The following is a 24,375-nucleotide window of genomic DNA, read 5'->3' on the forward strand; positions in this document are numbered from 1 at the left end:
GGAATAATGCGCGGTAAAGGAAAGTACATGTCTGGCTCAAATAAGAACTGCGTCATTCCAGGAGGTCAGACTAAAACAGATCTCCACTGGAAGTCAATCAAAACTCTGTTCCGCAATAGCCAGTCCATCCATAGAATGATGTCAAACTCTGGCATCGGCAACACGATCAGATCCGCATAAACGAGGTTGCCATGGAGCTCAAGATCTATGTCTCGGATCACATTGGTAGCTGCCATCTCCTCACCAGAAGGCAATACTACTGAATAGGCTACATCTAGCCCGATGGTCTTAACTTTGAGAAAGTTAGCAAAGACCTCCAAAATAAATGAGTGAGTGGCCCCTGAATCTATCAAGGCCTTCGTAGCGGAACCAGATATAAAAATTCTCCTTGAAAGATCGGAACTCTAAGTTGAACCCAATAGTTACAAGAACTAAACTTATAGACATGCAAAGGCCAGAGTTCTTCTAACCTAATTCCCCAAAATAATACTGAGTAGAGCATGCAATCCCATCGCAATTCTAAGTTCAAAATCTCAATCCCGATTCCCAAAACATTGAAATTCAAATATAAACTTAAAGCTATAAGATACCTGTCATAAGCATGGTCTCCGGGTTTGTCTCTGTCGCATGCAAGGCAAAAACTCTGCCTTGGGTAGGCAGATTCCTCTGAGGGAACTGCAGAAGTAAGTGGTCTGGACTACCACACTTATAACACTTCCCTGAGCCATACATACATGCTCCAGGATGGCGGCGTGAGCACTTGGGACAGACTGGATGCTCGAGGGTCCTTGGGACCGGGCATCCCCGCTGCTGCAGCTGCAGCTGCTGACCTCTGTTTCTAGGCGGCCCGTGAAAAGGCCTCTTGTTCTGCTGCTGATGCTGCTGAGGAGGAAGACAGTGTGGTACCGGGACTGGGCGCTTGCCCTGGCGATCTCTCTCGATATCACGCTGATCCTGCTCTGCGGCTAGAGCTTTGGAGACAGCGACCTCATAAGCAGTAGGGTCAGACACCCTAACATCACGGCGCAAGATCAGCCGTAGACCCACCAAGAAATGCATCAACTTGGCTTTAGCATCATTCGCGATCAGGGGCACAAAATGACAACCCCTCTCAAACTTACGGATGTACTCCGTAACAGTCATATCTCCCTGCCTCAGGTTCATGAACTCAGTGGTCAACCTGGTGCGCACTTCCTCAGTAAAATATTTGGAGTAGAATACCTCCGTGAAGCGCGCCCAACTCAGTGTAGCCAAGTTCAGGGCTACTGATGCTCCTTCCCACCATAAACGGGCATCTCCTCCGAATAAATATGTGGCACATTGAACTCTATCTGCATCTCCAAGCTCCATGAACTCGAAGATAACCTCGAGGGACTTGATCCAACCCTCGGCAATCATGGGGTCCGTCGTCCCTGAAAACTCCTTAGGACGCATCTTCATGAATCTCTCATAGACAGCCTCGGGCCCTGTCGGCCTGGTCGCCACAGCATGGTTCCCCGCAAAATGTGCGAAGAACTGAGTCATCCCAACTAGCATCTGGGCATTCATGTCCGGTGGAGGTGGAGGTGGTGGTAACTCTCTCTCCTGCCTCTGCTCCTCCCTGTCCTCTTTGCGAGGCTCATCATTTCTAGTGCACTCGAGAATGCGTCTAGGGGGCATACTGTTCCATACATAATCTATACGTAACTAACATGCATAATTCCATAATTTATTTAAATTTAAATACTGAACAATAAAATAAATCTGGACGTAAAATATTTCATGAAAACATGTTGTTAAATAATTCATGCTTTGAATAAAATGCATAAATGTAAAACTTACAGACCGAAGACGTGACTTCATGAGCTTCTCGTGGTCAGTAGTAGCACAACCCTTTACAGAACCATTGCTCTGATACCAGCTATAATGGCCCGAAAATTCGTGTTTGAAAATTTGCGGAAAAATTTAAAATTTTCTTTTTAAAATAATTAAAATGCCTCATTCACGAAATAAACTGATAATTCAAGTTTAATGTTCAAAATAGCAGCGGAAGAAATTATTGCTCACAAAATAACAAGTTAAAGTAATCCACCAACTGATAAAAATGTTTGAGCATAAAAATGGCAAATGTTGTAAATGAGGTCCTCGGGTTCCACTACTGCCGACCCAAGCTGGCTCATTGGTCCCCGCCCTCGGTCTCGACCTCATAAGTACCTACAACAATAAATTTTAGTGAGTCTAAAGACTCAGCATGCATATATTGTAAATAACGAGTAAATAATATAATAAAATTGCATGAGATAAAATATCATGTCATGAGGCATAACGTGAAAATAACTTATCATGAGCAATTATAATACGTGCATAACTGACTGAAAATCATAAGTGAAATGTTTGCTCCATAGAGCCCTGTAATGAAATAGCATGTCATAAATTTTCTGTTGAGATTATGTTCTACACAAGTAGCCCCTGCACTGAACTGACCGGTAACTGGCGACCGGGTAAATAATAATCGTCTGATCAGACTAATGCCACAGTATACTGGGTGGAACTGAACTGAACTGACCAGTAACTGACGACCGGGTGATACAATAATCCCATGATACTGAAATAACCACAAGCAATATCGTATAAATCTCAAAAATGAATATTTTATATTTTTATGCACGTAATATAATTAAATGGCATAATTAAATATCCTGTATTATTTTACAACCTGGATTGGATCGTTTTCAGGCTCGCTGCGACCTAAAATATAACGTGAAAATATGCAAATGATTTAACTTGACCAAACTATGTAATTAAATCTCAAAAAATGGCACCATTACGCCTAACGACTTCGTATTTAATCATGACTTCGTGCCAACCCGAACCGACACCGAACCATCATATAATCATGATTAAAATATGCCTAAAATGATGAAATAATGCTCCTAAATTTACAGTACTCGAAATTTAGTAAAGGGAGGCCAAAAACATGAAACGCTCTTTCGAGAGTTATTTTGGCACCTTGCACTGTAAATTCTCGTACGACCTCAAAACTGATCCGAATCACAAATGGCCAAAAACATGACCTTCTAACTCCATGAGGCACTGTCCAGTCCAAGGCCATAGGCTAGAAGCCAACCAAGAACTCAAACGAGCCTCCGAACCAACGCACCACTTGCTGTCCACAAAATACAGCAGCCGTGTCTTTGCTTCCTTGTGTCGTTTTCGAGACTACCGGCCATTGGGGCTTGAACCACCGACCAGAGGCTCTTACCAACATCCTAAGGTATGGTTTGAACCATGGCTAAGGGCCCTAGGCCAGCCACAATTCGCACCGCACCCGAAACCAATCGAAAAATCCACCCGAGCACTTAATTCTGCGTGTGGGGTGTTGCGACGCTTCTTGCTGTCATGGACCATTCCAGTGGCCATTTGGTTGACCATGACACGATCTAGACATCAAGGGGTATGGTGTGAACCGTGGCTATGGGCCAGAGGCCAAACAATATTCTCACCACCACCAAACTCGAAAGTTACACAAGCAGAATTCGAAAAGGGCGAAGGGGCTGTGCATGTGTTTAGATTTAAAAACTGATTCCGCCATGGACCAAGCCTTAAAAAGGTGACTTAATCACGTCTTAGACATGATAGGGAAGTGTTCTAACCATGGCTATAGGCCCCTAGGGCAGCCAAGATCAGAAACTCCCTCCCTCGACAGCAACTATACCAATCGAGACTCAAAGGGACACATTTGGGGTGTTGCTGTCACATGCGAATTTCCAGCATGCGAATTTCCAGCATGTATGGGACTGAACGAATGGACCAACATGGTCTTGACACACCCTAGTACATGTCTAGATGCAGCCTTGGGAGACTGGACACGAGCCAACCTGTAACTCAACAAAAACAACAAAAACCGTGAGGCATAGAGTGAAGCCAAATCTGCACTACTTTTTTGAAAATGATTTGACAATATTTAGGTTTATGCCTATTAAATCATGCACGTGATATGTTTTAAAATATTAATATAACTTGATTGAAGAGTGAAATGAAATATAAACATTCCTTGGTTCGTTTTGAATGGAAAACGAACGAATCGACGACACGGCGCGGAGGAGACGGAGTGCACTTTTCTACCTAGTTTTCCTTCAACTTTCCTCTTGCTTTCTCTAACTTTCTCACGGTTTGTACACTGAATTGCTCTCAAATTTCGGTGAGGAGGGAGAGGAGGAGATGGTTAGGAGAGTGAGGGGAGGGGTTGCAATATAAAAGGGATGGCAAGACCAAGTCTTGCTCTCTTTGAATTTGAAATGGTTGGATATTCAAAAATGATTGTTGGAGGGATAGATGGGGTGCAAATGACCGATTCTTCATGGCTAGATATAGGTTGATTATTAACTAAATGGTGATCAAAATGAAAGGATTATCCTACTAATAAATAACAAGGAAAGGGTCAAAGGTTGTGAGTTGTCAAAGAATTGCTACATCACTAAGGGGGTGGCCGAAATTTGGTTAATAAATGGAGGGGAAATATTGCTTAGTTAGTGTATTTTAAACCTTTAGAGCCTTACATATCCTTTAAATAATTTAGTGAATTAACACATTAATTATGGAACCTAAATGAACTTATTTCCTACTTACCTCAAGTTACTTAAATAATTCCTTAAACCTCCTTATAACTTAAATTAACTTACTAGTTAGCTAAAATAAACTCTGGGAATGTTTTCTTAATTTTAAATTTTATCTCAAAACTCCAACTCAAGCCCGGCCTCACTGAAAAGATAAAAATTTAAACTACTGCATAAAATAATTAACTTTAAAGAAAAGCATTTAAATACTCATGCAATAAAATCATTTTAATTTAAAATACTAGAATTATGCATGGCTTATACGTAGTCTAATTTACGGGTTCTACACTGGCCCTACTGACAATTCGTATATTGTAGGCAGTGCTCGCAGATTTCTGACAATTCAGATATTATTTGTGCGGAAGACTTTATCCAATAATTGAGCTTTGTAACTCTGAGTAGTCTAATTGATTCTTCAGAGAATGTTTCTTGGGTTAACTCAATTATATTTTACGACCAATTGGTCTTCAGCTATCAGTTCGGTATACTTAGATATCAGTTAAGTTTCAAACGGATTTAACTTACAAAACTTTCAGTTTAACTCACGTTCAGTTTAGCTCATTATCAATTTGTTAAATCATCAAAACTCAGTTGATTCAGCAAACACCTTTATGCAATTCTTGTAAATTTTCTAACTCATAATCTTAGTTTTATCTACAAATTTGACCCGATTCACTTCCCAGCATTACCCCAAAGAGAACGGTTTCTGACCTTTTATTATTATTTTTGTAAGATTTTTTTTAAAACCGAGTCTGTAATGTATAAAAATATTGTTGATTTTTTGTATAGAATAACACCACAAATTATATTGAACTTTTTATAGAAGCAAATGCGCAAGGCTCAGTAATGTTCCTGTTCATTGAGAGAAAAAATATGAACCGGGACTAAGAAATATGAATCCTCTCTCAACTGAAATAAATCTCACATTTTTATACACAATGTCGCCTCTTACGTAGTAGAAATTATTATTTGTTTTAGTATCATTGGCTCGCCATTCATAGTCACTCAACTGTAATGCTAAAATTATGGGATACTTCCATACCATTAGTTGGTAAAATTTTCTCCTTCCCAATGTGACTCTGCCTCATTGCATCATCAGGGCACTTGTATTTTGACAAAGAAGCAAGCTCGTGCACCGAATCCGCGATCTGGGACGTGCAACAGACGATTTCTATGAGTAGTGAAGCAACAGTTACTGCAGGGATTATGTCAACAAGATCTGAGTCAGGCCAAAGGCTGGTTTTGAATAAAGATTTCAAATTCTTGGACGCGTTTTTCGCATTAGATATGTGTGCATCAGCTGGAGTTGCCCGAGTCATTTTCTTGATTGCAGCTGATAGTTCTATTAGAGCACTACTACATTCTGTGCTCATTTTCGTGCACAATTCCTGTATCTTTGCTCGGATTTCCATTGGCGTCTGCAGCAAACAACACCTTCTTTAAAAAAATAAAGAGTATATCTAGAATAAGATTTGATATTATGAAGAAAAATATCCATATATTCTATGGCTGAACCACATAAATCATGTTGCTTTATATGCTGATTAAAGAAAATCACAAAAAGGTTAGTTTACCTGCATCTCTGAGTTCAGATACCCACTTAGTGCTTCGATTCGATATGCACATTCTCGTGTAACTGCACCAATCTTCAGGTATTGACCCCATGGTTGGCGGTATCTAAATTTACCATGCCTCGGCTCCCATTTTGCAAAATTCACCTGCAGTTACAGAAACTCACTAAAGTTAACCAGTGATCACTCTATGGTTTCATCCAAAATTCAAAAAGGATCGACTTTTTCTATCGTTTCCTTCGATAGAATTCAGATATAAATAGAGCATAAAAATCCCATTTGTATTAAGAACAATCTTGATTCTTGTGTTAAATCAACCTGTATAACTCACCAATGATTCCTCGGTGCCTTTAGAATTCAGAACAGACTTATACTCAGCAAGTGATGTCTTCTCTTGATCCTTTCTTTCCAACGACTTGAAGTATTCACCTGCAAACCCTGTGATTCCATTCAGGTTCAAAGATCAATCATTCCAGCTCCAAAACAAGGATGAAACAATGATATCAATAGACAAACAGATTGTGAAGAAAAGAAAATTGAAAAAAGAAAAGAGAAGGAAAAAAAGGCACCTTCCAAGAAAATCCCAAGCTTTTCGATATTAGCAGCAGTGAGATTATGGAGTTCTTCACCAGCCCAAATTGGCCTAATAAATGCACAAATAAAAACTGAAGCAGCACCACCAATCAACACCGTGGATAGCCTAATATATGCTATATCTAATACTTCATCGTCCCGGTATCCCGAAACGCATATCAGACTGACTGTGAGGATGAAAATCATTAACCCGTAATCATATCTTGGCTTCAACTTAGGATGAAATCTCATAAATGTCACCACAGCAGCTGCACAATAAACAAACAAATTCATGAAATGAATATTCAGATTCAAAAACTCGAAAGTCGCTAGATTTCGGGGGCCGATTTACCTATCAATAAGACAGAGAGACCTAGGAGAATAGGCTCTACTTTGTCCCCTGAAAAACATGCTAATCTATGTGCTCCCACCCCTAATGAACCACCTAGAAGTGTTGCAATCCCTCTGTTCACCACTTTTCCAAGTGTTGCACCTGATATTCAATCACACAAAAGTTTGCCAGATATCAAATGCGTAAGCAAGAACAAGATTTCAATAAAAAAAACAAGAGCAAATTCAGGAAGCCAACAACTAATGTTGTTCAAAACTATACAGAACAAAGATTATACGTAAAAAGTTGATTGAATATGATATGAGTTTTAAAAACTTACCCACTGAAAATTCGAAGACAACAACAACAGTTATGACTGCCCACATTGCAGAAACACCGAAGCCATCGTATATTGGATCATCAAAATAATAAAATAAAGATACTAAAATTATTGCCAATCCCACTTTAAATGAGTGAACGACCCTTCTGGGATCGTCCTCCGCCAGTTTCTTGGCTTCTTTCGCGGCATAGATCACCGCATTAACGAGCTTATTTATCAAACCCTTTACCAAATTCCATTTATTTTTTATAAATCCAGCGTTTTCTTGATTTTCAGACACCATTTTCATGGAAAATTTCTTGTTTAATGTTTGCCTAAACCCCAGCTGGAAGCGAGTGGGATGGAAGATCCTTGGGATATTTATAAGTGGGAAAAGGCGCAAAATCACAGCTTTTTTTTTTCTTTTGATACGTTGGCCCTATGTCGTCGTGCTACCTGGAAAATTCACTACCATAAATAAGGCTTTTTGTATATATATATACATATATATATTGATTGTTTTTGTATTTTTAAAATAATATTGATATATAAATTTAGTGCAACTTTTCGCCGCATGAAAACTTTATACTAAAACATATTAAATGTTTCTCAATTAGCCGTGTAAGCATATGGGAATTATGGTAACTAAGTTCACTCCTGAACATGTCTGTAGAACCAACTGTTCCCATTTCAATAAAAGGGTAGCTTCGATGCTACATGTGGGGTATTGACTCCACATGGTTTGGATGGACAAGATTCACACACATATGTGATTTTAAAAAAATTAGTGGACCACATGTATGTGTGGCTAAATTTGGGCCCTTGATTCTATCATCGGGATAGTGCCTTTACATGTAGGATGGAATCAACCCAATAAAAGATGGAACCAAAACTGAACACCTTATTCCGGTTTTTGATTGTTTTGGTTTATGTTTGGATATGGTCTGAATCGAATTGAATTAAAATTTATGGAATAAATTTTAAGTTGTCAAGAAAAAATTAATGACTATACAAATTTTGTTTAATTATAATTCTATTTGATAGTTGTGTTACAAAATATTATGAATATTTGGTTTTTTATTAAAAAAAACAATAAGGGTCAACTTTAAAATATATATCTAAATTAACTTTGTTGTCTGTGATTTACAAGAACTTAAAATTTAAAATTATTCTATGGTTGTGGTTATGGTTCCACATCCATATAATTTCGTATTTTAAAAACCAAAAACCGAACCGTACGTAGGAACTCGATTTTAGTTTTAGAAAAATAGCCATACACGGTTTTGCATTAGAACGATGGGATTATGCGAACCATCTGTGTACAATGAAGATGGCAGCTGGACATGGCTGCCTACCGACTTTTGACCAGTTGGGGCAATATGGTTCACAATTAAATGTGATTTTGAAATTGAAAATACTTATATAATTTTCTAAAACTATTATTGGATCTAGATAATGTATAACTTCACATGTCCTGTGCACAAAGTTAGCTGCTCCATAATATCCCCGATCCAATGTTCCATCCATCTATCTAAATAAACTAAATGCATGTAATATATAACAGATCATTGTTTATCAAAACATAAAATATAATACAAACAAAATACTAAAAAGTGTTAAAAATCATAGACTTGAGTTTAACTCCACTACGTACAAAAGCTAGTTCAAGAGGGATGAGAGTTCGAGTTCATATATACAATTCCCAAGAACTTAATTCAACCGACGTGAGACATCTAACAAACCCACCTTCCAACCCAGAAATGAACAACTGAGACATAAAGTTTACAAGAGATTAATGAGTGACTCATAAGAGCCCAGATTCACCATTATGTTTGGACTAACCCATGTTCATTATTATGTATTGGACTGCTCTTATAGGCCACTCATGACTATTGTTTGGTAAACTTTACACTCCAATAGTTTCATTACTAGGCGTAAGGAGGTGTGTTTGATGTCCACATCGGTTAGATTAAGTTCTTTATATTTGTATATATGAACTTGAATTATTTTCTTCCTTGAACTAGATTTTGGGATAGAGTGTCACGTCTCGGGACGGGGGTTGGTTGACACCGACGTTGCTCTCAAATTTACATTCGAAAACAACAAGCCTCAGAAGTACAAAATTCAGAAACCAGTCTTTTATTCATAATACTGAATAACTCAATGTCTGCTACAAACTCAAATGTTTTACAGCGGAAATGTAAAATCGAACATAATACTGTCTTAACAGATGCAGCGTAATCTTATTACATAAATCAGAACTGAGAAAAATAACAGTCTTCTTCACCAGCCCCAGAACTGATGTTGTTCTTCTTCTTCTAACAATTCTTCCTCGCTCTTATCTGAGATGGATTTGGTGGGTGAGTGATATGGTTGTCACTCAGTAAGCGGAGACGGGAATAACTCCCACTTTTCGAAATCATTTTCAAACAGAACACAGTAATATGAATAATATACAGAAATTCTTATTTTCATAACAAAAATCAGTATTCAGTATTCCGAAATCAGTAATCAGTATTCAGTAATCAGTAATTAGAAATTTAACAAGTAAGCACTGAGCACGTTCGTGAATTTCATGGCTAAACTGATATCAGTCCCCTATATGTTCTCTCCTCTAAGGGGTGAGGCCAATAATCGGTAATCAGTAATGTTCAGAATATATATTCCTACCATTAGTTCACTAAGTTTCAGTGCTTCAAAAATCATATATAAGAAATCGAACATACAGAAACTTTTCATTAAAACATAAATCATTAAATTGGATTCAAGATATTTATACATAAGCCCACTTACAGTAATTTGCTAGGAATTTTGGTGGAAGTCTGAAATCTGGTTGTTCTTGCTACTGGATTTTTCTGCTTTAACAAAGGTGCTCTCTTAACTCGAATTTTCAAGTGATACTCAAGATTTGTGTAACACCAATTCAGAGATTTAAGGGTGTTATTTATAGGTAAATTTTCGACTGTTATCCTCCCAAATAAATGGCCATAATCTGCCATTATGTGTCATTACAGCCTATAATACATGATAAATGCTTCAGTTACAAGTCATAAGCAGAATCAGTAGCTATCTGCTGGAATCTCGCTACTGAACTCTTCTGCTGCTGGATTCTGTATGCTGAACAATACCTGTCTGCTGGAAAAATACATGTCTGCTTGAAAAATATCAACTTCTGAAATATTAGCATCTGCTGGAAATTCAGGTTCTCACATCCCTCCCTTCTTATGAAAAGTTTCGTCCTCGAAACTTGGTTATACATGGTCCTCAAAGAGATAAGGGTATTGTGTTCGCATCCTTTCTTTCAACTCCCAAGTAGCTTCTCTTTCGGTGTGGTTGGACCATTGTACTTTGGCATATGGGATAGTTCGTCGCCTCAGTACTTGGTCTTTGTTATCCACAATTCGAATCGGAATTTTTTCATACTCCAGTTCTTCATTTAGATTTCCCTCGACCAGAAGTGGTCCAGCTTCCAGAATGTGACTTTGGATTAGAAATATATCTCCTCAGCTGCGAGACGTGGAATACATTGTGAATTCTTGACATGTCGGGTGGAAGTGCTAATCTATAAGCAAGTGTTCCCACTTTCTCAAGAATTTCAAATGGTCCGACATATCTGGGATTCAGTTTTCCAGCCTTATTGAATCGGATTACACCCTTCATGGGTAACACTTTCACATATGCCTTTTCTCCAACTTCAAATTCCACTGGTCTTCTTTTCAAGTCAGCCCAGCTTTTCTATCGATCTTGTGCAGTTTTCAATCTCTCCTTAATCACAGCAACTTTATCCACTGTTTCTTGGATTAGTTCGGGTCCAACGATGGCTTTTTCCCCTACTTCATCCCAATACAGTGGTGATCGACACTTTCGTCCATACAGAGCTTCGTATGGTGCCATTCCACTACTGCTTTGGTAACTATTATTATGTTTGGACTAACCCATGTTCACTATTATGTATTGGACTGCTCTTATAGGCCACTCATGGCTATTGTTTTGTAAACTTTACACTCCAATAGTTTCATTACTGGGCGTAAGGAGGTGTGTTTGATGTTCATATCGGTTAGATTAAGTTCTTGATATTTGTATATATGAACTTGAATTATTTTCTTCCTTGAACTAGGTTTTGGGGTAGAGTTAAGTCCAAGTCCATGATCTTAATAAAAAGTACAAAATATGATTAAGAATCGAAGTTAATTATTAAACATTGCTTCAACTTAGTTAATGTAGTGGAGTCAGAGTAGCCCGAAAGGGGGATTGGAGAACAACCTATCTTTGGAAGACAAGGTGAAGATTGTTGTTGAATGTCTACCATAGAGAGGAACACTTTTGGACATAGCAAATCCGTGGATTACATGAGTTAAAAGCGACTTGACAAGTGAGTCAATAGCAGTTACAATCGGATTGAACTAAAAAATGGCTATGTGGAAGGAAGGAAGGAAAGAAGCTTGCTACTAGCAATACAAGTTAGAGTATAAAAGCTACTAGACTGAGAGGAATGACCGCGGTGTTTTTTCACAACAAGAGTCCAAAATACACTAGAAGAAAGAATGTAAGAACAAAATGAGAGATATGAGAGAAACTTGTAAATCAGAGTTTTTGGAGGTGTATCGATTCATTTGTTTAAAGGATTCTTTCTTGTAAACTTGTGATCAATAAAAGATAAGTGGTTGTTCTCCCGTAGATGTAGGCATTACGGATGAACCACGTAATTCTTCGTGCCTCTGAGTTCATAATTTATTGATTAAATTTTACATTCATATTGGCAAATATTTATTAGTGCACATTGATTGTAGCATGGTCTTTATCCATCTGGTTAATTAGAATAGATTGTATAACTATTTAAAAATTGACGTCGTCCGTGGGAATCGAAGCCATGATCCAATCTCGATCAAGAAAGCGAGATCAATGAAATTAGACACTGAAAATTTCCTTGTGAAGAATGATTTTGTTCAATGGAGAATAAAAATGCGTGCAATATTTATACGACGAGGTCTGGTGGTAGCATTGAAAGGTAAATATAAACCATGATAGAAGATTCAAAATAAAAGATTCAGAATCTAGCAAAGGCACAAATCGCAATTATATTGTCTTGGTGATATACCTCGACGTGAAGTTTCCAGAGAGACATCAGCAGCAGCTATGTGGACTAAACTTGAGTCTCTATATATGACAAAATAATTAGCCAATCGACTCTATATGTAACAGAACCTATACTCATTCAAGATTATTGATGAAAGGAGCATCACCGAGCTATTGATTATTTTATTAAAATCTTAGATGACTTGGAAAATATTGAAGTTAAATTGGAAGAAGTGGATTAGGCATTGATCTTGGTAAAATCACTCCCAAGATCATACAACAATTTCATAGATGCACTACTCTATGATAGAGATCAATCGATCTCTTTAGAGGAACTACATTAATCTGCAATAAGGGCCAAAGAGTCACAAAATGCATGCACTCGAATGGCCAAACACATGGTGAAAGTTTCAATACAAGAGGGAAATATGATAAAGGCAAGAGAAAAGAACCAAGAAGCGATTAAGATTCAAGTGTCAAACAAAATACAAGTGTTTCTTGTGCAAAAATGAAGGTAACTTCAAAAAGTATTGCCCTGAAAGAAGAAAGAAATATCAAGATAGAGATAAAGATGATGGAGAAGCCTTTGTGGCATCAGATAGATATGACTCAATAGAATAACTGACCATATCAGACCATGAGACTTCAAATGAATGAATTTTAGATTGTGGATTCACATTTCATATATGTCCCACAAGATCATGGTTTGAATCCTTCCATGAATCAGACCAGAGACTTGTTATACTAGGCAATGCCAAATCTTAAAAAGCGAGAGGATTAGACTCTATCAGACTGAGGATGGATGATACCTCCTACAAAATCTTACAACATGTTAGATATGTACATGATCTTAAAAGAAAATTAATCTAACTAGGCACTCTGGAATTGATTGGCCACTCATTTAAATGTGAAAATGGAAAATTGAAAGTGCTCAAAGGATCATTGTTGATAATGAAAGTTGTGATAAAGAACTTCATGTGCATTTTACTTGGAAGCATAGTGATGGGAGGATCTGCTACTGCAAAACACAAAGCCAATAAGACCTAGTTTTGACACCTAAGACTTCGTCATTTAAGTGAAAGAGGATTGATGGAGTTATCCAACCAGAAGTTGTTGTGTGGAGATAGCACTGAAGGGATGGACACATGTGAATATTGCATATTAGGAAAGTCAAAGAGAGTAAAATTTGGATATTGAAAACACACTGCTTCAAGTCCCTTTGAGTATGTTCACTTAGAAATTTGGGGTCCCTCAAGAACAACCACACACAGAGGTGGAAATTATTTCACGACCATTGAGGATGACTACTCAAGGAGAGTTTTCGTCTATGTACTGAAAACAAAGGATGGAGCTTTTACCAAGTTTAAGTAATGGTTGGTCTTGTATAAAAATCAGTTGGATATGAAACTCAAGCATCTCTAAACAGACAATGGACTGGAATATTGTCCTGAGATGTTCAATCAACTTTGCAAAACAGAAACGCATCTCTAGGCACATGACTATTTTTGGAATGCCTCAACAAAATGGGCTATCAGAACGCATGAATCGAACTTTATTTGAAAGAGTTAGATCCGTGTTGTTGAATGTTGGCCTTCCGAAGATATCACCTTTGATGAACTGATGATGGGAAATTCACTATATATGGGCACCTCACAGGTGCTAGAAAATCACTGCAAATAAACACAAGTTGGGCAGACAACTCAAGGTATATCAAAGATGAAACTCTCAAGTTCACTGAAACTGAACAGGACATGAGTCGTGGTGAACAAGAAACAATCTCAAGAGATTATGTTAGCTCCTATATGCTAACCAGGGACAAAAAAGATAGAGAAATAAGACTATCACGACTATTTATACAAGCTGAAATGATTTTTTTGTTCTAACAATAGCTGAACTTATAGTCTCCTGAACCAGCATCATATAAAAAAGTTATGAAGAGTAAACAAACAAAAGAACAAATGGCTGGAAGCCATAAATGAATAAATGAGTTCATTAAGGAAAACTAACACCTGCGAACTGGTTACTAAACCAAAAGGTCAAAGAGTGGTGGGATGTAAATTGATATTCAAGCTCAAAGACATTGGATCATAGCAGTGTGAGGTGAAATACAAAGCCAGGCAAGTGGCCAAGAGATTTACACAAATAGAAGATGTTGATTTCAATTAAATCTATTTTCTGTTGTTAAACATGAATCTATCAAATTAATGTTGGCCTTAGTCACTTAGTTGAAACTAGAGTTGGAGCAACTTAATGTTAAAACCAAATTCCTCCACGAAAACTTAAAAGAAACCATATTCATGGATCAACTTGAGGTTTCATAACAACTAACAATAAAGATAAAATGTTTTTGTTGAAGAAATCTATATATTCTAACAAAGTCCTAGACAATGGTATAAGAGATTTGATGATTTATGACACAAATCCATTGTAAAATGAGCGATTTTGACATCTCTGAATACTTGAGAAATGACAGAGAACAACCCAAGATCTTCATATTCCTATATGTTGGTGGTATGCTAGTTTAAGAAAAATTACAACTGACGTGCTAGCTCTCAAAAGAAAGTTAAGCTCATAATTTGAGATGAAGAAACTAGGAGAAACAATGAGAATACTTGGGATGAATATTAAAATGAACAGGATTTAAGGGACCTTATTCCAACTCAAGTCAAATATATCATAACGGTGCTTCAAAGGTCTAGAATTCATGAATCAAAAGAAGTGAATACTCCAATAGGGCAAAGATTTTCAATTGATCAATCACCAACAAGTAAGTCTGAGAAAGAAATCATGAAGACTAGACCATATGCTAATGGTGTGGGAAGTATTATGTATATCATGGTGTGTAGCGGACTATATCTTGTATATTCTATGAGTGTAGAGTCAAGGTTCATAGCCAATCCAAGAGAGTTACACTGGGAAGCATTGAAGTTGATGGTGATGTATTGGAAAGGGTCATCAAATCTGGGACTAATGTTCAGAAGACAGGATGAGAGGGATCAACCGTTGGATGGCTTCGTGGACTCGAATTATTCTGGTAATCTAGACACTTGGAAATCACTAACTGTTTTTATATTTACTCTCTATGGAACTTCTATTAGCAGGAAAGCATCTCAAAAATATATGGTGGCCTTGTTTACAACAGAGGCAGAGTACATAGCTCTCATCGAAGGAGTTAAGGAAGCAATGTGGTTCAAAAGAGTTCTGGAAAAATTTGGGATTGTGCAAGAACAAGTTGTAGTTCATTGTGACAGTCAAGGTGTTACACATCTAGCAAAGCACCAAGTTTTTCATGAAAGATGTAAGCACATTGATATCAAGTTACACTTTGTGAAATATATGATATCAAAATGACAGATTAAGGTGTAAAAATTTCAATACATGAGAATCATGTGGATATAATGAAAAAAAGCACTACCTCAAGCTAAGATTAAGCATTTTCTTGAACTTAGTTAATGTAGTGGAGTTAGAGTAGCCCAAAAGAAGGATTGGAAAATAAGCTATCTTTGGAAGAAAAGATGGAGGTTGTTGTCTAGTGTCTACCAAAGAAAAGAACACTTATGGACATAGCAAATCTGTGGGTTATACGAGTTGAAGCAGCAAGTGACATGACAAGTGAGTCAATGGTAGTTCCAACTAGATTGACAAAAAAGATGGCTATGTGGATATGAAGGAAAAAAGACTAGTTACTCACAATACAAGTGAGAGTCTAAAAGCTCCTGGACAGAGAGGAAAGCTTACGTTTGTTTTTTACAAGACTCCAAAAATACGCCAGAAGAAAGATTGAAAGAACAAAGCTAGAAATATGAGAGAAACTTGTAAATAAGAGTTTCTCGAGGTGTATCGATTCATCTGTGTAAATGATTTTTTTCTTGTAAACTTGTCATCAATAAAAAATAAGTTGATGTTCTCTCGTGGATGTAGGCCTTAAGGCTGAACCACATAATCCTTCGTGCCTCTGAGTTCTTGATTGTTATGGATTAAGTTCTGCATTCATATTTGCAAATACACATAATAAGCCCATATAGATTGGGTGAGTTGGGTGAACAATTTAAAGGGTCGGGGATGTGTTCATTTCCTGGTACTGTTGGAAATCCGGAAGCTGGTTCCCAAGTTGAGTGTCTGCACACTTGGAAAGCACATAACGTTAGCGGGGCACCGGAAGATTTTTTAGCGTAGCCACTCCGACGCTCAAATCAGTCAGATATTCACACAGAAGAAAGTGTGATATAGATAGTATAGTGAGTGCTTGTGAAAAACTGTTGAGTGAAAAAATATATATCCTAAATGATCAAGTAAACCTGAATATTCATAGAGAAGAGATAATGATGACCTTGTTTCCAGTGCCCAGCTACTCCTCATGATCAGACAGTTACCCACACCCTACCCTCTGACATTGTTGCGACTGACAACTCATACTGCTTCTACTCTTGTTACATCGTCCCACGTGTGTTGATTGATATAGTAATGATTTTGAGGCATGGTGATCCATACTTTTAGTCCCAAAGTCTCAGGCAGTGGTCATTATGTGAATATTCAGACAGGGTCCCAAATTCATTATCATAGCCTCTTTACACAGCACAGAATAATCTGGGAGCCCAAGCTTTATGAGTATGTGGTGGTCTAATCGACTTCCCTAGTTGTTGCATTATCGGAGATGGTTTACATAAGATCAATTTCTTTACCCAGGCTGTTTCTCCCCCTATAGCTCAAGGCCCCCGATCTCTTTACTCCGCCTGAGTCCGAGGATTACCCAGGCTCTTTCTGGGGCATCACCACTCCCACCTTATATATTTTAGTTAGAATCCTGCTTGCGAGCCCGAATGGTCAGATTAGACATGAGTGGGCAATCAATTATTTTTTGAATTTTAGGCAGGTTAGGGCTGATGGAAATATGACGTAAGCCCTAATGGTCGAAAAAACAGAAATGTCACAGACACTGCTTTGTATTCATTACCCAAATTTTCGTCTTCTCGGGTGACCCAGCTCAATTTCCGAGGTGTATCTTGCCCGTCCATTTTCTTCGAGAACAACGGCTAGGATCGCTCTTCTCCAGCTTATAAATACTAATCTTCTTAACTCATTTCACATTTTTCCATTCTCGCGTTCTTGTTCTCTTGCTCACGTGATTCCGGCGAATCTGTTTCCTAAATTCCGGCTACATATTCCTCTTCTTCGTTCTCTTAAGTCTTTTTCCTTCTAAACATGTCAAACTCTACCTCCTCCACTTCGGGTGCCAAAGCTCTTGGCTCCTCGGACCTAGAGTCTACCACGTTTCACTTAGACTCTACCCCCACTAGGTCTCATGCTCCTTTATCCCCCATTACCTCTAAGAAATCAGCAATCGCCCTTTTTTCCAAGAAGTCCCGAAAATTCAAAATTTTCCACTAGGCTGTCGAGATTTCTAATGCCCAGGAGAAGGGTAAGGGCAAAGTTCGTGCTCCCTCCAAAACAAAGATCGAGACCCCAGGTACCCCATGGTTTTATACTATGGCCAGTACTCTACACTAGGTCAGCTGCTCTAAATTGATGATAAAATTTTGTTGTGGGCGAATTTCCTCGGGGGACCTCTGACTCCATGGTCTCCCTTCGGGAATCATCCCTTCAAGTTGATTTTTGAATGAAAACCATATCTACGTCTATAGATCTTATTTCCCACAGACAACGTCAATAATAAATCATGGTAAATTGGGTGAGCTGGGTAGATAATTTATCGGGTTGGGTTATGTTCCTTTCCTGGGAGTGCTGGAAATCTGACAGAGGGTTCCCGGGCCGAGTGTTCTGAACACTTGGAAAGCAAAGAACGTTAGTGGGACACCAGAATATTTTTCGTCATAGCCACTCCGAAACTCAAGTCAGTCAAATATTCATATATAGGAATGTGTGATATAGGGAGTATATAGTGAGCGCTTGTAAAAAATGTTGAGTGAACAAATATATATCCTAAATTATCGAGCAAACCTGAGTATTTATTGGAGAAAAAGTAATGATGACATTGTTTTGTGTGCCCTACTATTCCTCATGATCAGACGGTTTCCCACGTCATGCCCTTTGACACTGTTGTGACTGACAACTCATATTGCTTCTAGTCTTGTCACATTGTTTGATATATTACTGATTTCGAGGCATATCGATCCATACTTGTGAGCCCAAAGTCGATGCATGTCCCGAGATACTTGGGCATCAGTCATGATGTGAGGGTACAGGGGTCCCAGATTCATTATCATAGCCTCCTTACACTGCTCGTACTATTCTGGAAGCTAGCCCAGGATTGTATGAGTATGTGCTGGTCTAATCGGCTTCCCTAGTTGTAGCATACACATGGATGGTTTATATAAGAACACTTTCTTTATCCAGACTGGTTCTCCCCCTGGTAGCTCCATGCTCCCGATTTCTTTTATATGTCCGAGTCCGAGGATGACGCGAGTTCTTTCCGGAGCATCACGAACATATAAGTCCATATTGATTGTTACATGGTCTTTGATCCATTGGTTAAACACAGTAGATTGTATAACTATTAGACAAATATAATTTGAATTATCTCGTATCACATAATAGAAAAATTAATAAACAAACATAATAAATTTAAGACTAACCCATAAATTTTATACTGGGAAATATGAATGCGCTAATATTTTTGCCTTGGGAAGACACGTTTTATTTTTTTTCCATATTAAGTTTGTCTATAACAGTTTTATGATAAAATCATCATGTTTTACTTGCCTTTTACATTTAATCTTGCTTAATCGTTCCTTAGTTTGCTCCGTAGAGAACACTAATAACAAGATGCATCGACTCATTGAGTGAAGGATTATGTCATGTATAATGTATTAAATAAATGAAAAATGATAGCGACCATTATAGTCATAACTTATACTCTCCCGTCTCAGTTATATATATAATATTGGCAAAAGTTTGTGTCAGGTCATATTCTGTGAGACGGATATCTTATTTGGGTCATCCATTAAAAAGTATTATTTTTTATGCTAAGAGTATTACTTTTTATTATGAATATCGGTAGGGTTAACCCGTCTTACAGATAAAGATTCGTGAGACCATCTCACAAGAGACCTACTCATATATATTTTATTCTTTTTTGGTTTTCTCAATTATATAATCACGTTTCTATATTTAATATTTTTTTTTACTAATATTACCTCTATCAAGTATTAGAAACGTTGAAAAGTATAATAATTTTTATAAATGGATTAAATATGAGTAATGTAAGAATTTTTTATCTTATTTTTTTCAAATAGTTTTTTAATATGTGTGAAAAAGTTATATATACATTCACATGGAAGATCACACGTACACGGTTGTCGACAACGGAGACAGAGAGTTGGAATCAATTATTTTGAAGCATTTCAAATCAGTTGTCTTTTGTGGAGTGCAGTAATGCGCCACTCAATTAGTGGATTCACAGCACATTGATTGCTTTAAGGGAACCACAAATTAAGCATGCATGACTTAACTACATGTGGTTTTATTTCGTACATTTATGGAAAAAAGTGTCTTTTCATGAATTGAACCGACATTGTGATGTCCTGTGTATCTCATATGTGTTAGAAAATTATGCTTTGGACTGGTTGACGTTAAGTTAAAATGGACTCATATAGTAATTTGACTTGATTATTTTCGTAAAACGAGAATAAATATCAAATGTTGGAAATTGATATAGAGTTTAGAGGGAGGTGAATAAACTCGTTTCTTTCTTGGACGTTTTTGCAAAGGTGCTAGAATCTTGTTGGAGATTATATTTTATCTTGTTCGAATATATTTCGAGCATATCACAATAACTTGTGCGGAAACGATATGATGGTTTGAGGTGAAATCAATAAAACAGTAGGCAGTAGACAGTAGTTGTTTCTGAAAGTTCGAAGATGAAATCTTCTACGTCTCCCCTTCTTCTTAATAAGAAGGTATCACTAAAAGAGTTTGGTTTTTACAGTACAACTCTTGTACACACCCACTTCAGTAGGACTTACCCCTCGCCTACTGAAACTCTTAGTTTCACAACACAAAATAATGAACACAACAAGGTTCTGGAAAAGACTCTTTTCCAGATTACAAACTCTTCTCAATAAGATATAATGAAGCGAATATCTTGTGAAGAGATAACGGAACAGCAACACAAGATGATCTCAGAAGATCATATATTTGTTATAAAGAGTGTGCTGCTTTTCTGTATATTTGAGCTTGAAGATAAAGAGTAGTTCTTCATTGCTCAAAACAACGTTGGATAGAAAAACGTGTTCCTTGATAATAATGATCGTTACTATCTATATTGGATCGATCCTTTTTATATATAGAAACCTTGAATCCAACGTCTATAAACAAAATGACTTCTTTGACTCTGAGTGAATCAGCTTGATCACCGAAAAAGGGTCCTGCGGAAAGCTTCAGAATAATCAGTCTTTGTTTTATACCAAAACTAGTAAGGCGTGTTAAATGACTTCGTACAACATTAAATGGTGTAATTAATACTAGTACTAGGTAAAGTAACGGTAACATTTAAGACTTGTAACGATAAAACGAAAGATGTTAAGTTCTGCTTCTGCTTTTACAAGCCGTTCAGTATTCGATAAGTACTGCTTTTATTTTAGCGATACGGATGCTTCTGCTATTTATGTTGTCTTCTATTTTTACTATAACGGCCTGCTGGTTTTGACTCTCATCACCACAATTAAATTAAGTCTAACAATTTTCTCTTTTGTGGTGATGCCAAAACCTAGATGTTAGTAAAACAATTTTAACGAAAGCAGATAGAGTATATAACAAGATAATTGATAAGCAATTTAAACAAAAGAGTTTAATCGCCAGTGCCAATCTCTGAAAACAGTTTCCTCGTTTTGAGGATCTTCATTTCTGAAAGATGACTCTGCATGATGTCTGTCATCTCCTGTTCTGCCTTCTGAAGGTCTGTCATCTCCAATTCTGTCTTCTGATTCCCTTTTTTTGGCATCACTAGCCAGAATTCGAGAGAGCAAGTCATCCACCCGACCAGTAAGAGTATGAATTCCATTATTCAGCATCTTCAGATATGGTGCTTGATTGGAAACTCGTTCATTAAGAGCATGAAGAGATTGAGATTGAGACTCAATCTCGGCATCAATAAGTTCGAGCTTCGAATCTATAGCTGCAACGTTGTTGGAGACTGAGAGAATAGATGAATCATGATCAGAGCCTGCTTTAGTTATCTCAGCTTGACCGAGCAAGATGTTGCTTTGACTTGCGAAAACAAACTGTCTGAAGATACTGGTTTCAACATTCAGCTTAGCCAAAGATTCTGTCGTGCGAGTGATTTCTTTAGAGAAGCGGTCACGGAAGAATTTGGTAGCACTAACTCCGATAGATTGTCAAGATTTCTTTTCAGAACATCTATCTCAAATTCAAGGTCAAACTCTTCTTCTGGGGAGGGGAATTTTTCTTGAAGACGCTGCCTGATATCTGCAATATGAGCAATGTGAGCAGCAGACCCAGATGGAGGGACAATCAGTGCAGTAGAAGGAACAGCTTTTGGTTGAGCAGAAGGGGGAGATGTTGCTGGTTCTGCAGAAGTTTCTACTGGAGCAGTAGATTGTTCAAGTTCTGATTTTACTATCACGGTCTACTGGTTTTGACTCTCATCACCACAATTAAATTAAGTCTAACAATTTTGTTGTTCTAAAGAGAGTTCTTCTTATTGTGCTCGAGCAAGATCAGCCATTGATTGTTGAGCAGGAGAGAACACTTGAGTCAGGGGAAGCTTCTCTTGAACTATGTCAGTCTCTTCTAACTCAGAATCTTCCATGACTAAATTCCTCTTAACTGGTCCTTCGCATGGGGACTTTATATATATATTCTTTTCCAAGATTTACTTTTTCACTTGCACCAAATCTTCTCACGAAATAATGTTATTGGCCTTGTATGCGACAATGAACTTTTCATTGAGCACTTTCTGAACATGAAGTGGTGTAGATAGTCCCATATAGACTTATGCACTTTCCAATATTAGATATTTTGATCCTCACATGAATATGGTCTTCACATCTCATTATCTTGGATGGGCTTACATAACTTTCAATGCAACTTCTCGCTTGATGTATTCCTTCCTATGAGTATCCAACTCGATTACAATGCCACTGAATTTTTCATCAAACTCATTCATGATTTCTTCATCTATCGTTTTGATATTTTCAACTTCTGAATAGCCAACATCAACTTGTTTTCTTTGTTCTGCTCATTCCTTCGCAAAGTTGAGTTAGTTTCTCTAGATCTCGTTCGCTATAGAACATAATTTAATTTTATTGAAAAATATTTTATCTAAAGTTTTATAAAAGATATCTATGGCCACATTGTCTTTCTTCTTATCCTCTATAGTCCACTCCATTCTTCGTTTCTGAGCTTCGTATGATATGGCTACAAGAGTGTTGACTTTTAAGATCTGCATGGGTCCATCAATTATGACAAAACACATGTCATCGTATTTAGCCGATATGAAACGCCCCAGATTCGACGACTGTCCTCACTGTATCAAGACGAGTCTTTCCAGCGTGCTTATGTCCTCACTCACACGCACCCTGGGAAACTTCCCAGGAGGTCACCCATCCCAAAATTGCCCCAACTCAAGCACGCTTAACTTTGGAGTTCTTATGTGATGAGCTACCAAAAAGAAAATGCACTTTCGTGATATGAGTAGTACAAATCAAATCTTTTAAGTCCTCTTCAACTGTACAGTCCATTACATTGAACAGTCTCGGAATCCCTCTCATTCCGGTGTGGGATCGGTTCATTCATGTTTTCTCCACCTAGAAGCCTGCCAGGAGCCGCTCATTGTCCGTGCAACCTCAGGGCACCGACGATCACCCCCGGCCCTCTTCGGCCCCGGGCCTCACACAATAAGTGTACCTCCATTCGAATTTTTCAGTCATCATATTCTTCTTTGAAAAATATGAAAATATTATAGAAAGAAACCATAATTTTATATACTCAAATATCATAAAAACCTGCTATAATACCACTTGTTAGGATTGAAAAGTAGTTTAGAGGGGGTGAAAAATTTTTAAATATAAACAGACAGATTTTGCAAACTTAATCCGTGTGAGCAGCTCAAATGAATTTTTCAATCAAACTAAGTAAGTAGAGCAACTAACATATATGTGTGGAAATAGCTCAATATACAAAGTGAATAAGTTATACGCAAAATTGACAAGATAGGGTAACTAAATTGCTGAAAGCAAATAGAGACGAGAGTTTTTTATGAAAGTTTGAAGGAAAGCTTCTACATCTCCTTTTTTTCTGTTTTCAGAATGATTCCACTAGAAGATTTGATTTTTAACTGTTTGTACAATATAGCTCGTGTAAATAAATAATAAGTTAGAATAAAAAAAATTACTGAATGATCTTTAAAAGATCTGAAATAACTTTTCAATGTGTTCAATTCAGAATAAAATAAGACTTTAAGCGATGCTGAGAATTTAGAAATGATTTAGAATGGTCGAGATTCATAGCAGTTGTTGTAAATGTTTCTGATGCATTCCTCTTTTATATATGATGATCCAACGTTTATAAATATGGATGGTACTCACAATCGTACCAGATGCCAATTAACCTTGCAGAGAATTCCATGTGTTCTTTTTGTCTTTTCAAATATAGTACGGGGTAATTAAATTCTTTTGGACACTAGCGGAATAAAGCAATCAACATGTCTTTTATTCTGTTACATAGAGATAATACCTGTCCTTGCTGATTGAATAAATAAATGTCTGTTGTACTCAGAGAAAGTCTTCAAATCAATTGACGACCATCTCGGAGAAATGCAGCACAGTTCAGATTAGTATCGTTCTGTTGTAAGCTCATCATATCAGTTCTTTCGGATCAACGTGATTGCTCTTTTCTTATTTATCCGATTTAGTCTTAATATATACTTGACAA

At 37.4% G+C, this 24,375-nt stretch overlaps 1 protein-coding gene across 1 annotated transcript; it reads right to left on the reverse strand.

Moving 5' to 3' along the window:
- Positions 1-5,435: 5,435 nt before the first annotated feature.
- LOC142556530 (aluminum-activated malate transporter 2-like) lies at positions 5,436-7,725 on the reverse strand. Its single transcript, XM_075667988.1, has 6 exons — positions 7,411-7,725; positions 7,092-7,232; positions 6,736-7,008; positions 6,498-6,604; positions 6,170-6,313; positions 5,436-6,013 (listed from the first exon to the last, which is right to left on the reverse strand). Exons 1-6 carry the CDS (start codon positions 7,697-7,699, stop codon positions 5,597-5,599), a joined length of 1,371 nt encoding a protein of 456 aa, XP_075524103.1. The 5' UTR covers positions 7,700-7,725; the 3' UTR covers positions 5,436-5,596.
- Positions 7,726-24,375: the final 16,650 nt, after the last annotated feature.

The sequence above is a fragment of the Primulina tabacum genome, chromosome 9, assembly GCF_025594145.1.
Source record: "Primulina tabacum isolate GXHZ01 chromosome 9, ASM2559414v2, whole genome shotgun sequence".
Taxonomy (NCBI): Eukaryota; Viridiplantae; Streptophyta; class Magnoliopsida; order Lamiales; family Gesneriaceae; genus Primulina; species Primulina tabacum.

Coding starts and splice junctions, on each gene's coding strand:
- LOC142556530 (XM_075667988.1), bottom strand. CDS start 7,699: ATGAAAATGGTGTCTGAAAATCAAGAAAACGCTGGATTTATAAAAAAT. Junction 7,009..7,091: donor TCTCTCTGTCTTATTGATAG/GTAAATCGGCCC, acceptor TTTATTGTGCAG/CTGCTGTGGTGACATTTATG. Junction 6,605..6,735: donor GCTTGGGATTTTCTTGGAAG/GTGCCTTTTTTT, acceptor ATGGAATCACAG/GGTTTGCAGGTGAATACTTC.